The sequence below is a fragment of the Phyllostomus hastatus genome, unplaced genomic scaffold (genome assembly GCF_019186645.2).
Source record: "Phyllostomus hastatus isolate PE091 unplaced genomic scaffold, TTU_PhHast_1.1 phas_contig_147, whole genome shotgun sequence".
NCBI lineage: Eukaryota > Metazoa > Chordata > Mammalia > Chiroptera > Phyllostomidae > Phyllostomus > Phyllostomus hastatus.
In genome coordinates, this window is record NW_025333603.1 from 10,160,012 (window position 1) to 10,174,526 (window position 14,515).

Consider the following 14,515-nt stretch of genomic DNA (forward strand, 5'->3'; position numbering starts at 1 on the left):
TTCCCTAACAGAGTAGGACTACACTGACCCTCTCCTTTAGCCTATAGCCACCTCAGACTGGAAAAGAGAGGAGTTTCACAGTCCCCAGTTCAAGCCTTTTATGCCGACTGTTCCGTCGTCGTGGTGTGGGGCAGGAGTACATCAATGAAGATTCTACAGTGGCAACAGAAATCTCACTCCTTTTAGGAACACAGGAAGAGACAGTGACAGAATCACAGACACTCACATAAATTAAAACACTGACACCTGACATACATCTCACCCCCCCCCAAAAGGACAACAAGGCAACCCAGACAAACACAAATCACAAGCTCCATAAAAGCCCCCTGTGCATAGGAGCACACTGAAAATGCATCAAGAGACACAGACATTCAAATGCCACTTAATCAGTGTAGTGTCCATGAGTACTGGGCACCCAGATCTGCCCAGCCCATGCTTAAGTCTGAACTTGAAGGAGATGAGACTCCCCAGGTGCCTTTGAAACAAAACCTCTCTGCAAAACTCCAGGCAGAAACCTTCCTGGACTAGAGCAAAAATGAAAGTGCTGGATGAGTCACAGGCCTCCCAGAGCTCTGAACAGCAATGGCCAACGCCACAGTTTCCCCCTACATACCAAGTAAGCCCATGCCCTACTCTGCCTGCCTGGGCCGCCCAGGGCCCTTCCTCAGTCCACCTCTGCCCAGAAGCTGGGGCTGTCCGGGAGAGCCCCGACTAGGTAAAAATGGGGGTGCAGGCAAGCAGACAGCGCTGGTGACTGCTGGAGTTCACATACATTTATTCAATTGACACCAATGGGGACTGGGGGAAGACAGATTTTTCTTTTCTTCCACACAAACCATCAGATGATTTTACAGAATCTCCCCACAGTGGAGAATTCTAAATCAATGCACACCCAGTGGACAGAGAATGCAGATAGCAGCCCGCTGTACAGATATTTACACATAATTACAGGACCCCCTGCCACAGGATGTGCCCTGGCCCACCCCACCCCCACCTACTCCAGTCCCTGACCCAGACCCTCCTCTCCCACCCCAAACTCATTGCCTTAGCTACAATAAATATCCCAGGGCCTGGGGCAGAGCAGAACGCTGACAGGGCTGCTGGCCCTGGTTGGCTGGACCCAGCCGGCCACGAGAAAGAGGAAAAGTTCCTTCAAAAGCACCCCAACACAAAAGAGGAAGGATGTTTTCCAGCGGAGTGGAATCCAGGGTTTCCGCAGGGATTGCGGAAGCCCCTCATTTCACCTCTCGGTTCAGCTTCACCTGTGTAGACACAGCTTTAGGCTTCAGAGAGAACGAACTTCCTTGAAGAAAGGCAAAGGGGAAAAAGTTGAATTTTTCTTTTAAGCACGAAGCAGGTAATAGGTGTCTTTAAATTATAATATTGGGTAGGCAGGGCTTCAAAGTCGGGGAAGAAGTGGAGGAGAGATAAAGACCTCTCTGCGCAGTCGGTGTTTCAGGCAGGATCCGGAGAGCCTGGGAGGGCATCGGGGAAAGCATTCTTCCCGGGCTGCCAGAAGCGCAGAGGCTAGGAAAATGCGAAGACTTCCCCCTCCCCTCTTACTGCTCAAACTGGAATGGGATCATAGCTTGCGACCTCGTTGCGCAGACCCGGGCCTCTCCCTGAGCGATGGAGCCCGCTTCGTCCCAACAATCGCCGAGATTCTGAGCGTGGAGCCAAGTCACGCGCAGGCCCAAGGTCTGGAGACTCTTCATAAATACAGACTCCCTGAGTTCCGCTGGGGCCGCAGGAGCTCTCGGGAGAGGCTGAGGAGTACGGGCCTAAATGGCCCTGAGCCTGACGCGGTCAGAAGTGGCAGCCACTGAGACCAGCAACTTTGCCGGCAAACGGGGGCCCTGAGGACAGGAGGGAGTCCCCGGGGTGCGAGAGGCGGATGTGGCTGGCCACTGGAGCCAGAGCCGGGGCAGTCAGCATGGCCAAGACTTGGGCTTGACCCCCAGGACCGGCCGCCGCTGCCGCGAACGGTGATGCCGGCGAGCCCTCGCCTCCGCCCGGGGGTGCTGCCCCGCCGCCACCGTGGCCCATGATGTGGTCTATAGAGAATGAAGGCCTCTGCCCGGCCCCGGCACCCCCAGCGCCTGCACCACTGCCCGTGTCTGTCTTGAGGCCCTGGCGCAGGAGTGCGGTGGACAGACCGGCCGCTGTGCCAGCTGCGGGAGGGCTCAGTGACGCGGGGTAGAAAGCTTTGGCGCAGCCCAGCTCTGCGCCCAGGAAGGCGGGCAGGCCTGCGGGGCCCGAGCCCGGGCCAGACCCTGTGCCAGGGGCAGGCGCAGGGGCCGGAGCCGAGGCTGCGCCCGCGAACACAGAGGCCGTCGGAGGTCCTGGTGGAGGCGCAGCGGCACGACCTGTGGGGACGGACAACTGGCAAGGCGCAGCAGCGGCCGCGGCAGCGAAAGCGAAGGCGTGTGGGTGTGGGTGCGGATGCGGGGTCGGGCCTGGAGGGGGGGCGCCGTAGGCAGGGAGCGCCAACCCGTAGCTGTAGCCGTAGGCGCCGTAAGCGGCGAAGCCTGGCAGGAAGGCGCCCGGGTCCCCAGCCGCCGCAGCGCCCCCACGCAACAGTAGCTCTGGGTGAGGGTGTGTGTGTGGATGCGGCGGCGGTAGAGGCTGCCGCTTGAAGCGCTTGCGGCGCCGCAGGAAGCTGCCGTTGTCGAACATGTCGGCAGACTCCGGGTCCAGCGTCCAGTAGTTTCCCTTGCCCGGGTTGCCAGGTTCTCGGGGGATCTTGACGAAACAGTCGTTAAGGGAGAGGTTGTGGCGGATGCTGTTCTGCCAGGCGGGGAACTTCTCCCGGTAGTAGGGGAAGCGACCGCTGATGAACTCGCAGATCTCGCTCAGCGTCAGGCGCTTCTTGGGGCTCTGCAGGATGGCCATGGTGATGAGCGCGATGTACGAGTAGGGTGGCTTCACCAGCGGGCTCCGCGTTGCCGCGCCCCCCGACGGCGGTCCGGGTCCCGGCCCCGCCGCGCTCCGGGCCGCCGCTGCGCCTGACCCAGGGCTTCCCGCTGCGGCCGCCGCCCCCCGCGGTGCTAGAGCGCGGGGCTCGCCGTCAGAACAGCCGCCCGACTCCTCTTCCTCAGCTGCGTCCGCCTCGGCTTCCTCCGAGGGAGGCTCCGGGCCGTGCGGGAGCACGTCCCGCGGGACCCGGGGCCCTGGGCGGGCCAGTAGTTCTCCCCCACCGCTGCTGCCCCCGCCGCCGCCCACCACGTCTATGTCTGCGTCCGTCTCGGACAGAGCGGCCGGGGAGCTCTCGGAGGACATGATCTCGCAGCAGCAGCTGCCCAGGGTCATGGTGCCGCCGCCGCCACCGCCGTTCTCGGCTCCGCTCCGGCCGCGGCTCGGGCTCCGCCGCGCTGCCTCTAGGGCGAATGTGTTTTGCGCGCGGGCGGGGAAGGGGCGGGGGACTGAGGCGGGTCGGGAGGGGTTCCCCCAGCTCTGCAGCGCCCCCTCGTGGCGTAACTCGGCCGCTCTCACCTCTGGGCGAGCACCCAACTGGCTGCTCTCTCCGCTGCCCCGGGAGCCCTAGCCGCGGCCTGCCCCCGGAAGGAGCTGAGGCCTCCTATCGCACTGACCAGTCTCCGGCCCCGGGCCCCCCGGGTTGTGGGGAAGGGAGGGTCGGAGAATTCGTCCCTCCCGCCCAGCGGCTGCCTAAGCGGAAGAGCGCGAGCCCAGGGCGGAGCTCCTAGGGTGGGGCGGGGCGGGAGGCGGCGGGCGGAGTGGCTCCGCGGAGGGGCCCGGCGGGAACAAACAACCGCGGCTGCTGGAGCTCTACTTCCCCGGGAGGCAAGTCCTCATCTTTTCCGCAGACCCCACAAGTGCTCCGTTCCCAGGAGCCGCTACCTTCAGTGGGCTCAGCCCCTGTATGTTAAGGTTCACATGGGCGCCAACCAGAGCTGGGAGAAATAGCGACAGCCCCCACCCCGTCGTCTATCCCCACTGCAGCGCTGGGCCACCGAGGTCGAAACGCTGTTGAAGTGCGAAGGGAGCCTGAGACTCCGACACAGACGCCGCAGGAGCGGGGCCCGCCAGATCCTGAGCGGCTTCCGGCCCAAGGGGAGACGTACTTGAGTAATCGCGAGGAGCAAACTTGGAGCTCTCCACCTCGGGCCTCGGAGAGGTGAGAGATTCCGACTGCTCCCCTCCCTCTCCTACAAGGTTGGACCCGGTCGCCATCCCCCTTGCCCCGTCTCTAGACTCCAGACGGGAGAGTGTGCGCCACAGACCCGGGGAGTGCGCCGCCTGCCCGTCACTCCCGCCCCGAAGCTTCTGTGCCGCGCCCTCATTCTGTGAGCGCGGTCCGACCCAACGCTCCGAGTTTGCCTGCACTCAGACCCTTTTCTGTCTCAGTATCTGTTTGTCTCAGGCTCTGTGATTCTTTGTCTTTCTCGTGCTCGGTGAATCCTTGTCTTCGTTTCCTGTGGAAACTCTGCATTTGCTTGGATGTCTGTTAGTGGGTCTAGGAACCCCCTCGCTCTGTTTTCCTCTCTTCCCCACGCCCTGACTCACGGAAGGGCTGCCCCCCAACTTTCTGGCCGGACTTGTAGGCTCTACAGACGGACAGCAGGACTCCCACGGAGACCTCCCCCAGCGAGCCTGTCTGCAGCCCTGGGCCATTACTGCCTTCATCTCTCAGAATCCTGAGCACACAGGTCAGTCCTGTGCCCTTGTGCTACTGCCGGGTTCCTTCCCATCTCATTAGGCCTCTTTCTCCGCTGGTCTCTCTCTAGGAACCCAGCAACGGGCAGCACCAGCTCAGCCTGGGCTCGTCTCAACCTCTGGAGGGTGAAAGGGGAGATGGGCACTAGAGGTGGGCAAGAACTAAGTGGAGGGACCGGCTGCTGCCCCGACAGCGCCGCGCAGTGGCTAAAGCTCCGACAGGCGAGGCCTGAGACCCAGCAGCCCGTTCCACCGACACAACGTTACAGGGCAGTCAGCAGGTTTCTTCCCCTGCCCAGCCTCAGCTTCCTTCTTTTTGAAGTAGTTAAGAGTAGGGAGGCAGCCTGGAGTCAGGCTTCTGGAGTCCCAATCCTGCAGTTATCATCTCCGCCATCTTGCATAGTTTCATAACTTTTTGTACCTCTGTTTCTTCCTCTTTAGAAATAAGATGAAAAATACCTCAGTCGTGACTAATAGGCAGTAGTAAACAAATCATTGTGGGCTACTTTTGAAGAGGGTATTGTGAGCACTATAAAGACTCTTGGGGAGAAAGAAAGGAGTTGGAGGTAGTGTGATTTCCTACCTGATCTCAAGCCTTGGTACAGCCCCCTGACTGGGTGGGTTGCCACTGCCATCTCCTCACTGTGCTGAAGTAGGTTCCCTGTAGAGAAGCACTGGAAGGAGGGTGGCAGGGAATTTTTAGCTCCTGCAGGCTGTTTCTTAGCAGGGCCGATGTGAGGGTGGAAGAATTCTCCCCTCCGTCTAAAAGCAGCCTCCAATGTATGGAATAATTTAATGTGAATCAAACTCTTCAATTCCACAGGCAGGGCAACAGAGTCCCCAAAGGGGGAAAAGACTCCTCTAGGCTCCTCCAACAATTCAGACCAGGGCTGGGTGCAACCATTGCCACAGATTCCTCAAGCTAGAGTTCTCCATTCTCCTGAGCCAAAGGAGGGTGGAAGGTCTGACTGCTCCTGTCCTGTGAGAACGCCTCCTCCAAGCTTCTCTCTGGGACCGCAAACCAAGGAGACCCACCTAGTGTGCTGGGCCTGTGTAAACACTGGTCTTGGGGAAAAGAGAACAGGCCCAGTCCTGAAGCCATAGACAGGAAATTGGGCAGGGACTGGTGGCCCTGGCACCAGAATTTTCTAGGTGATGAAGATGGGGTGGGGTAGGGGGTGTGGAGGAGAAGCTTTGGAGAGAAGTTTCTTTCATGAGTCCAGATAAACTCTCATACCTAGGGTTGCTAGATTGAGCAAATTAGTTTTATCTGGCAACCCTGCACATGCCCCCAACTCGCTCAATCTCTCTCATATCACAGACAACCTACACGGTCTACCACACACCAACTCCAGCCCAGCTCAGCTCTGCTAGTGTCTAAGTAAATGGAGAGAAAAACAAGACCAGCCCCATCCCACTCCATCTCACCTTCTAAATGTCTTGCTTTCTAGAATGGCAAATGTCAATAAGTAGCTTCCTTCGTTGCCAGAGCTCTCCTGGTTCCCCATGCTCCAGCCCCCTGGCCAGCTTCAGGGAAGACTGGCTGAGGCATTTGCTCCAGATATCCTGCTTCTAATGCTACAGGCAGAGCTCCACAGAGCAGCTGCAGTTGCAGGCCCCTGCCTCTGCCTGGCCCTGCTTCTCACCGACTGCTGCTGAGACTCAGGTTGGGGAACTGGGACACAGGACCCCAGCCCCAGTTCTGCGAAGTGTGAGTGTCACATGATCTTCAACCACACATAACTTTTACAGGAGTGGGAATCAGGGAGGCCCAGGAGATCATGTGATTTGCCAGGCTTTTTGCCAGGGGTGGAGAGTGGGGGCTAGGCAGTTGCTGTGGACCCAGGTGTCTGGACTCCCAGCCCAGACCTGATCTGTTTATCCAAATAACTGCTTAGTCCCCGACCTGGCTCCACTCTTGTCTGAGAAAGGGTGTTTTGGGGAGCTTCTCATCCTTCCCAAGGTTCTGAGTCCATCTGTTTTGAATAATGTCAGGAGTAAGTGCACTGGGGGCTGGAAGAAGGGCTGGGGGGGGATTAGGGATTCCTTTCATTTCTACCTTTCTCCTGTGGCTGAGAAAGGTAGAAACGAAAGGAATCCCGCAGAGGCGGGAAGAGCCTTTCCCTTCTCTGCGACCCCTTCCCTCGCCCACCGCCGCGAAAACCTGGGTGCTCTTCCAGAAGCTTGGGCTCCAGCACCCATGGCTGCAGCCTCCAAGAAGCTGGAGGCGACAGGCTCTGGGGGACTTCTTACAAGACAGCGTGCCCAGCCTCTTTCTCCGTCTGCTTCACTATTTGGTCCCCTCTCTTGAGCAGCCCAGAAACGATTGGAAGGAAGTGTTTGGGGAGGACCCTTTCGGGAGTTTTCCACTCCACAAAGTTCGGATTACCAGGAGAAGTTGTTATATGTTTATTGAGCTGTGCTGCTATCAGTAGCGTCTCTCCCCATGTGTCACCTCCCTTCCCTTCTTGTGGTCCACGTAGCGGTGCTCTTCGAGCCCCGGAAAAACGAGAGCTAGCAGAAGATGATGGGAATATAATGAAGTCAATAGAGGAGCTGGCGAAGACGGCGCTGAGCTAACTGGAGGTGGGTGGCTGCACAGACCGATTGCCCGCGGCCTTCCCAAGGTTCCGGGAGCGCAGAGGTCTACGCCTCGGAGTGGCCAGGTCGCAAAGTGCGGACTGCGCTGGGCAAAGGTACACAACGCCTTCACACTTCTCTCATTTTATTCACAAACCTGGCTAGCTTCGGGGAAAGTGTTGAGACTCGAGCGGTCGCCCGCTCTTCCCGCCCCTTTACGAGGCCGCAGCTCTGGAATGAGACGATGTTTGGGCGCAGCCTGTACAGCTTCCGACCCCAGATCTTTGCCTTCTCCAGAGTGGTCAGCACCCTCTGCCCAGCTGGGAGGCTGGAGACTCCAGATCTGTGACCTGCAGGGTGAACCTTAGGCGGCGGGGTTCCTTACACTCAAGGAGCGGGACTCCGGATCGGAGTTGAGGGATAGGCCAGGCCCTCTGCAAGCACAGCACGAACAGGGCCTCCAGCGTACGTTCCTTCACTGCGGAAGCCCGCTTGCCACCCCCAGTGCCGGCTCGGGTCGGGCACACCCCGCACATGTTGACCCTCCACTTCTAGGAGGAAATGTCCATATTTCCTTCCATTATGCCTGGCCACAGTCCCCTCCCAGCCTTACCTATCCCGGGGCTACGTGGTGGTGGGGCTCGCTCGGGCACCCTGTGGCCCTAGGACTGCTCAGCGGTTGAGACCAGAGTGAGCTGCGGGGCCTGTCGACTGTTTTTCGTAGGAAGAGGGTTGCAAGCCCAGGAGAAGGTGAAAATAACGCTGCTCCCAAAACGCCCGACCTGGGGGCTGGTTTCGTAGCGACCGTGGTAAGGCAGGCTCCACACGTGTGGGAGACCTACAGGGGCGTAGCGGACACTTCTAGGTATGTCGGAGCGCGAACGTCAGGTCTAATGCCCCTGATATCTAAGTGCGCCCAGGGTTCCTGAGTCGGAGGATCTGTTTCTCTGTCCGTGTGTGTGGTCAGTGTGCCCCTCCGTGCAACAGTGGCTCTGGCAGCCCGAGTACTTTCCTGAGCAGCTGTACCGACCGTGTGTCCCGAGTCCTCCCTTCCCGAAAGCACAATCTGTGCGGGTGACTGCCTTTATCCCTGGATGGCTTGCCTTTAACCCAGGTCCTGAAGCGGCGTCATCTGGTCAGGGGACTGCAAACCTGCTCCATGCCCACAGCGAGACCTGGGCAGGGAGGGAGGACGTGTACGGTGCGAGCCTGGATAGGGTCTGGGACAATGGCAAAGGTAAGGGAAAGAGCATACAGGGACCACGCTGCGAAGAGCCAGGGGGGTTGTAGCGACAGCCTCCTTCTAACCAATTGCACGTTGCCTGCTGGAGTAGCAAGGCCCAGGAGCCCCACGCCCTTCCGGAGCCCAGAGTTGGTGTAGGGCTGGAGGCAGAAGGGTACAGAGCCGTCTGAACTCGGCCCCTTATGCAACACCAGCGTGCCTGTGTTTAGCCTTCCCGATTCCTAAGCAGAGAGGTGGAACTCGTAGGCTTCGCCGGCCGGGTGCCCGAGGTCTCGAGTGGATGCCAAATCGAGTCAGTCCCACGGAAGCAGAGCGAGAGACCTGCACGAGTCCTGGCCTTGCCTCGCAGACGCTAGTTACGGATTCCTGGGGGACAGCGCCCTCTAGAGGAGCCGCGCATCCACGCAGTCAAGAACTGGACGACGACGAGGTCTGGGCCTGGAGTTCCCCTTTCCCACGTCCCACGCCACACCTTTGACAAAATCATCCCAAGACCCACAGCCTCTAGACTCCTCTTTGTAAATGCTTGCTTCCTTTCCCAACTTATACTTAGGCTTCAAAACCCTCCTTAAATGCCGCTTCCTCCAGGAGGAAGCCTTCTCCAGAGCCCAGCTCATCTCCTCTTCCTGTTCTGAGATCCCAGAACCAAAACCTGAACCCTCGACTTCAGTGCTCGCACCTGGCACTGCGCAGCTGACCTGCTTCCAGCCTGGCCTTTCTCCAAAGATTGTTAATCCATCCCCTCCATTCCCCCTTTGCATTGCATGCTGGGTGTACTGTTTTTCTACCCTTCCCTACCCGCCCGCCCTTACCTCCAGTAAAGTAGGAGTGAAGTCATTTATCCCAAAATTGGACTGTAGGTTTCCAAAGTTTATTTCCCATATGGGGAAATTGAGATCCAGAGAGTGGGCTGACTTTCCCAAGGTCATACAGTACATCAGTAGCAGAGGTGGAACTAGATCCCTAGTCACCTTTCTCCCAGACCAAACCCCTCTCTCCGTCACCCGTAGGGGGAGCAGGTGATGTGGGGGAGGGCTCATTTTAAGGGGTGAGGACTGGTTGGAGGGGTTTTGACATAGGAGAGGGGAAATGCAGGAGGGTACTGGGTAGTGGGTCACTGCTCCAGGATGGAATAGTAAGAAAGGAAGGGAGGACAAAGCTTCATTGAAAGGTCAGACTATTTCTTCCCTCAACCCCAGCTCCAGATCAAGCTACTTGAAGGGCTCCAGATTTCAGGGGTCTTACATCAACAGCTAGGTCAGCTGGAGGCTGGGAACAGACTCAACTCAGGCAAATGCCATCCTCCTCTCTGCCCTGGGAAGGGAAGGAGGGGCTGAGAAACTTCTATTGCTAATACACACCCAGAGGGTGCTGCTGAGATGTTAGATCAGCAGTAGGAGTCCTGGTGCTTGAAATTATAAAAAGGGAGAAACGGGGAGGGCGATTTGCATGTGATTTGAATAAGACCCCAGCAATTCCTGCCCTGCAGTTTGAGGCCTTCTCAGAGATGCTGCTGGTCCTCATCTGCATGTCAAGCCTCACCTCTATCCCCTGAACTCCATTCATACCTGATCTGCTCTTTCTCTCCTCTTCATCTTTGCACTTGTCCTCATTCCTGCCTGGCTCACTCCTAATCCTTTGTCCATTTCAAAAGTCAAGCTTTATGAGCTGCTTCCCCTAACAACACCCCACACTGGCCAGGCTGTGAGGGACTCCTGCCCCTGTGCTCCCAAAGACGTAACTCGGTTGTCATGATTGGTTTTCCAATCCGTTGCCTTCTGTTCACTGTAAGCTCCTTGAAAACAGGCATTATATTGTTTGTATCCTCATCTTTCTCCACAAAATGGGGATAAGAATTGTACCCACCACACTGAGTTATTGTGAGGATTAAATGAGATAATGCATATAAAGCACTTAGCCCAGTGCCTGATACTTTGAAAGAGCTCAATACCTGGCTGGCGTAGCTCAGTGGATTGAGCACGGGCTGCGAACCAAAGTGTCACAGGTTTGATTCCCAGTCAGAGTACATGCCTGGGTTGCAGGCCATGACCCCCAGCAACCGCACATTGATGTTTCTCTCTCTCTCTCTCTCTCTCGCTCGCTCTCTCTCCCTCCCTTCCCTCTCTAAAAATAAATAAATCTTTAAAAAAAAAGAAAGAAAGAGCTCAATAAACAGTTCTTATCATCACCATCATTATTACACTCTACCTTCTGCCAGGCACAAAATCTAACGCATAGTAGGTACTCAATTAATGTTAGCTATGTAGACACAATGAATGAATGAATGAATGGTGTGGCATATCTCTTCCTTTTGTCTGAGATTTTCAAGAAAGCTAGCTTACCTCATCAATATAAATATGTGCATTCCAGAACAGGTATTGTTTCTCCCCCTACGGGTCCCATCCCAAAAGGGAGAAAACCATATCCCCCATCAGAGTTTCTCTGTGGTCCCTGACCTAGCAGTCACTGGGTGCCTCTTTTGTGCACTCTGTCTCAGTTTCCTTCTTTGAAATGGTTACAAAAAACTTCCAGTTATACACTCTAAGTCATGTGGATATAATGTACAGCATAATTATTATATTTGTAATAACTATATGGTGATAGATGGTTACTAGATTTATTGTGATCACTCTGTGAGTTATGTAAGTGTTGAATCACTATGCTCTACACCTGAAACTAATAATGTATTTTTCAATTATAATTTTAAAATAATAACATTTCAAAAATGAAATGGTTTTGACCAATCATACCAGCCAAACCCTGCCAAAATCTTCCACAGGCTCCCCATTGCTTATAATATAAAACTCATTCTCCTTAGCATGGTGAGCTAGTTTTGGGGTGTCCCAGTTCTCTTTTGGGTAAGACTTCCCCTCCCATATCCCATGTGGCCTGTTGGGACTGTCCAATCTCTGTCCCCTTGCACATACCTCCAGGAGCAGACAGGCAACCCAGCTGGATCAAACATAGCATTCCAAGTTCAAGGCCCAGTGAGTGGTCCAGGTGGCAGTAAATGACCTCTAGTTGGAGCCAATTATGGGTCAATCCTTCTACACAATTTGATGTATGGACTCTGGGACTCCAGGGCATACGGACTCTGGGGCTGTGGGACCGAGGGACACAGGGACTCTGGAGGGATGCTTCTCCTTTGGGATCAGAAGATAAACACACAGGCTTAGCTGCCATGCAGAGTGCTGTTTGACATGGAAGCCCAGCCACAGAGGGGAACAGCCTAAAGAAAGAGGCAGAGCTTAGTAACAGTGTTGCTTTCCCTTGTTGTTGGTTCTAGTTTTGCATGAAACTAGGACCCTTAGAATTTCCAGATATTCTAAAGATATTCTTTTTGCTTAAGCTAGGTTAAATTGAATTTCTGCTGGTTTGAGATGAATTTCACAAACAGCAGAGCCACAAAATAGAATGGTCCTGGGCCCCCAGGACCCCTGAGATGCTGTTCCACTTTGAACAGCCCAAGTAGACTTTTATCTGAAATAGAGATAAACTTCAGTCTTGGCGAAGACACTGTTATAACTGAATTGTCTTTGGGGGGAGGGTGGAGCCTGTTACTTATAACTGAACTTAACCCTAATTAATACAGGAAGGGATGGGAAAGTGTCTCATAGACACAAAGGAATTGTCTGGGTTTGTTAGCCTGGAGAGTAAAGGGCTCGGGGTTGACGTGTTCACTTTCAGATCTCTACAGGGCTGACCTGGAGCAGAGAGACCAGGGTGAAAGGGGCCTCGGTGTTATAGAGACTCAATTTTTGTGACTCCACGGGAGGAAAACATTCCCACAGGGCTGTCCTTCAGATAAGTGACAGGCTATTTGGATGGTACTATTGCTGGCAATGCTTGAGCAGGCAAGGTAATCACTGGGTAGGAATCTTGGAGGCAGCAGGAAAGAGTACAAACCTTAGAGCTGAGTTCAAATTATGCTCCCACTACCATTAGTCTTACACAAACGATCTTTCTAAGCCCTAAGCCCCAGTTTCCTCACTGTAAAGTATTCGGATAGCTGATTTGGAGACAGAGACTGAGGAAATTTCCTAGCCTGCTTCCTTGCAGAGACTCTTAAACCTTGTATTCTAGTTGGAGCCAATTATGGGCCAAGATACCTCAGTGAGGTTCCTTGCTCTCCTCTCCTACCTTGACATTTTTGAAGATGACTGCTCAACCTGCCAGGATAATGCACCTCCCCTGGTTTGTTCATGCAGCTGCAGAGGAGCAGTGGAGTCTGAGGTGAGGGGCCCAGGATCTACTCCCATTCCTGCCCCGCCTTCCTGTGCAACCTCAGATATGTTTCTGCCCCTCTCAGAGTACTCAGTTTCCTCATCTGACCTATGAGAAGTACATCCCCTGTTCTCGACGATATGTCTCCAGAATCAGGGCTCTTAACTACTGTGCCCTACCTACAATTCCACATAGAAGCAATTGCTACTCACAGCATATATGATGATCATGTACCTGCAAGGCCTTGCCCTGCCTAGGTTCCTGGTCATCCTAGCCTACGTCAGCCCTAAACCGTGCCACCTGCTACATGGGCTGACGTCAAAGGTCTGGGCCAGTCCAGAGGTTCCCTAGCTGCTGAGAGCCTTGTTTGCAGCCATGGAATTTGGCTCCCCCCCTTAGTTGTGGGCATGCCTTTCTCAGAGGGCTCTGCTTGATCTTCCCTAGTCCACTTCCTCCCACACAGCTGGGGCCATTCAGACTTGGGGGATTGGAGGCAATAAAACAGGAAATCTGAGGCCAGAGAGGAGCAAATCTTAGGGCATGATCCTATGACCAGAAGGGAGTCGCACTTGGAGCCCCATGTGGGGAGGGAAGAAAAGGGGAGATGGCAGCATTTGGCAGGAAGTCTGGAGATGTGAAGGTCAAGATTCGAAGAGCTAGCTCCCTACACCTGCCACTGATTCCCAGGACTTTGAAGGAGAAGGGAAAAGGAGCCACCATCCTGGACAGGTGGGTGGCCAGGGCACAGACCCCACCTAGGATGGAGGTGGCAAGTGCCCAGGCTTCCCAGATCCAGGGGCCAAAACACCTAGTGAGGGGACCTGGTGAGAGACTCTGATGGGAAGGTCACTGGGGAGGAGGACGGTGAGGTTCAAAAAGGTGAAATTCTAGCCCTGGATGGTGTGGCTCAGTGGACTGAGCATCAGCCTGCAGATGGAAAGATCACCAGTTCAGGGCATGTGCCTGGGTTACAAGCCAGGTCCCCAGCAGGGGGCTTGTGAGAGGCAACCAGTCCATGCATCTCTCAAGTATCAATGTTTCTCTCCTTCTCTTTCTCCCTCCCTTCCTGTCTCTCTAAAATAAATATATACAATCTTTTTAAAAAGAAGTAAAAAGAAAGAAAAGGTGAAATTCTGACCACTGTCACCAAGGGTCCCATTTGAGAAATGAAAGAAAACAGCTTCCAAAAGAGCCATTGTGGACACACAGGGAGCTTGGTGCCCTGACAAGGGCTGTGTGGAAATGCACTTTTGGAATTTTTCCTGCAGGCATCCCTGCATGCATAACATATGTACCAGGTCTCATTGCAGCTGGCTTGGGAATGTCAAAAGGTTGGAAATAATATAAAATGTCTACCAATGGGGGCTGGTTAAGTAATGGCACCTCTACATAAGGGAATAGCATGCTGTGTAAAATACAATAAAGAAGGTCTTTATGTATTTATCTGGTCAGAGCTCCAACATATATTGTTGACTGAAAAAAAAAATCAAGACATATAACACTGTAAACATTATGTTTCTAATTGTGTGTGGGTTTTTAAAGGAGAAAATAATGTATATTTGTTTTGGTTTATATATGCAACAAAAATAGGATGACTAAAAAACTAATAACTGTTTATTGGTATAAGAAGGGAACTTGCTATTTAATTATGTATTTTTTTAATCCTCACCTGAGGATATATTGAAGAAAGAGAGAGGGAGAGAGAGGTGGCGCGGGGGGGCGGGGGGTGGGCGGGTAGAGAAATCAACTGGATGCCTCCCACATGCCCTGATGGGGGATTGAACTCTGGGGACT

At 54.5% G+C, this 14,515-nt stretch overlaps 1 protein-coding gene and 1 long non-coding RNA gene across 6 annotated transcripts; one reads left to right on the forward strand and one right to left on the reverse strand.

Annotated features, from left to right (window-relative positions):
- Positions 1–763: 763 nt before the first annotated feature.
- FOXD2 (forkhead box D2) lies at positions 764–3,532 on the reverse strand. The gene has a single exon (XM_045857555.1). It carries the CDS (start codon positions 3,307–3,309, stop codon positions 1,807–1,809), a length of 1,503 nt encoding a protein of 500 aa, XP_045713511.1. The 5' UTR covers positions 3,310–3,532; the 3' UTR covers positions 764–1,806.
- Positions 3,533–3,964: 432 nt separating this feature from the next.
- LOC123831624 lies at positions 3,965–10,545 on the forward strand. 5 transcript variants are annotated; one of them, XR_006787944.1, is made up of 6 exons: positions 3,965–4,135; positions 4,563–4,667; positions 6,126–6,385; positions 7,158–7,370; positions 7,552–8,927; positions 9,051–10,545. It is a non-coding gene; the product is annotated as an uncharacterized LOC123831624 (long non-coding RNA). The 5 variants fall into 5 exon arrangements; XR_006787943.1 differs by having other exon boundaries at positions 9,086–10,545; XR_006787941.1 differs by having other exon boundaries at positions 7,552–10,545.
- The last annotated feature ends 3,970 nt before the right edge of the window (positions 10,546–14,515 follow it).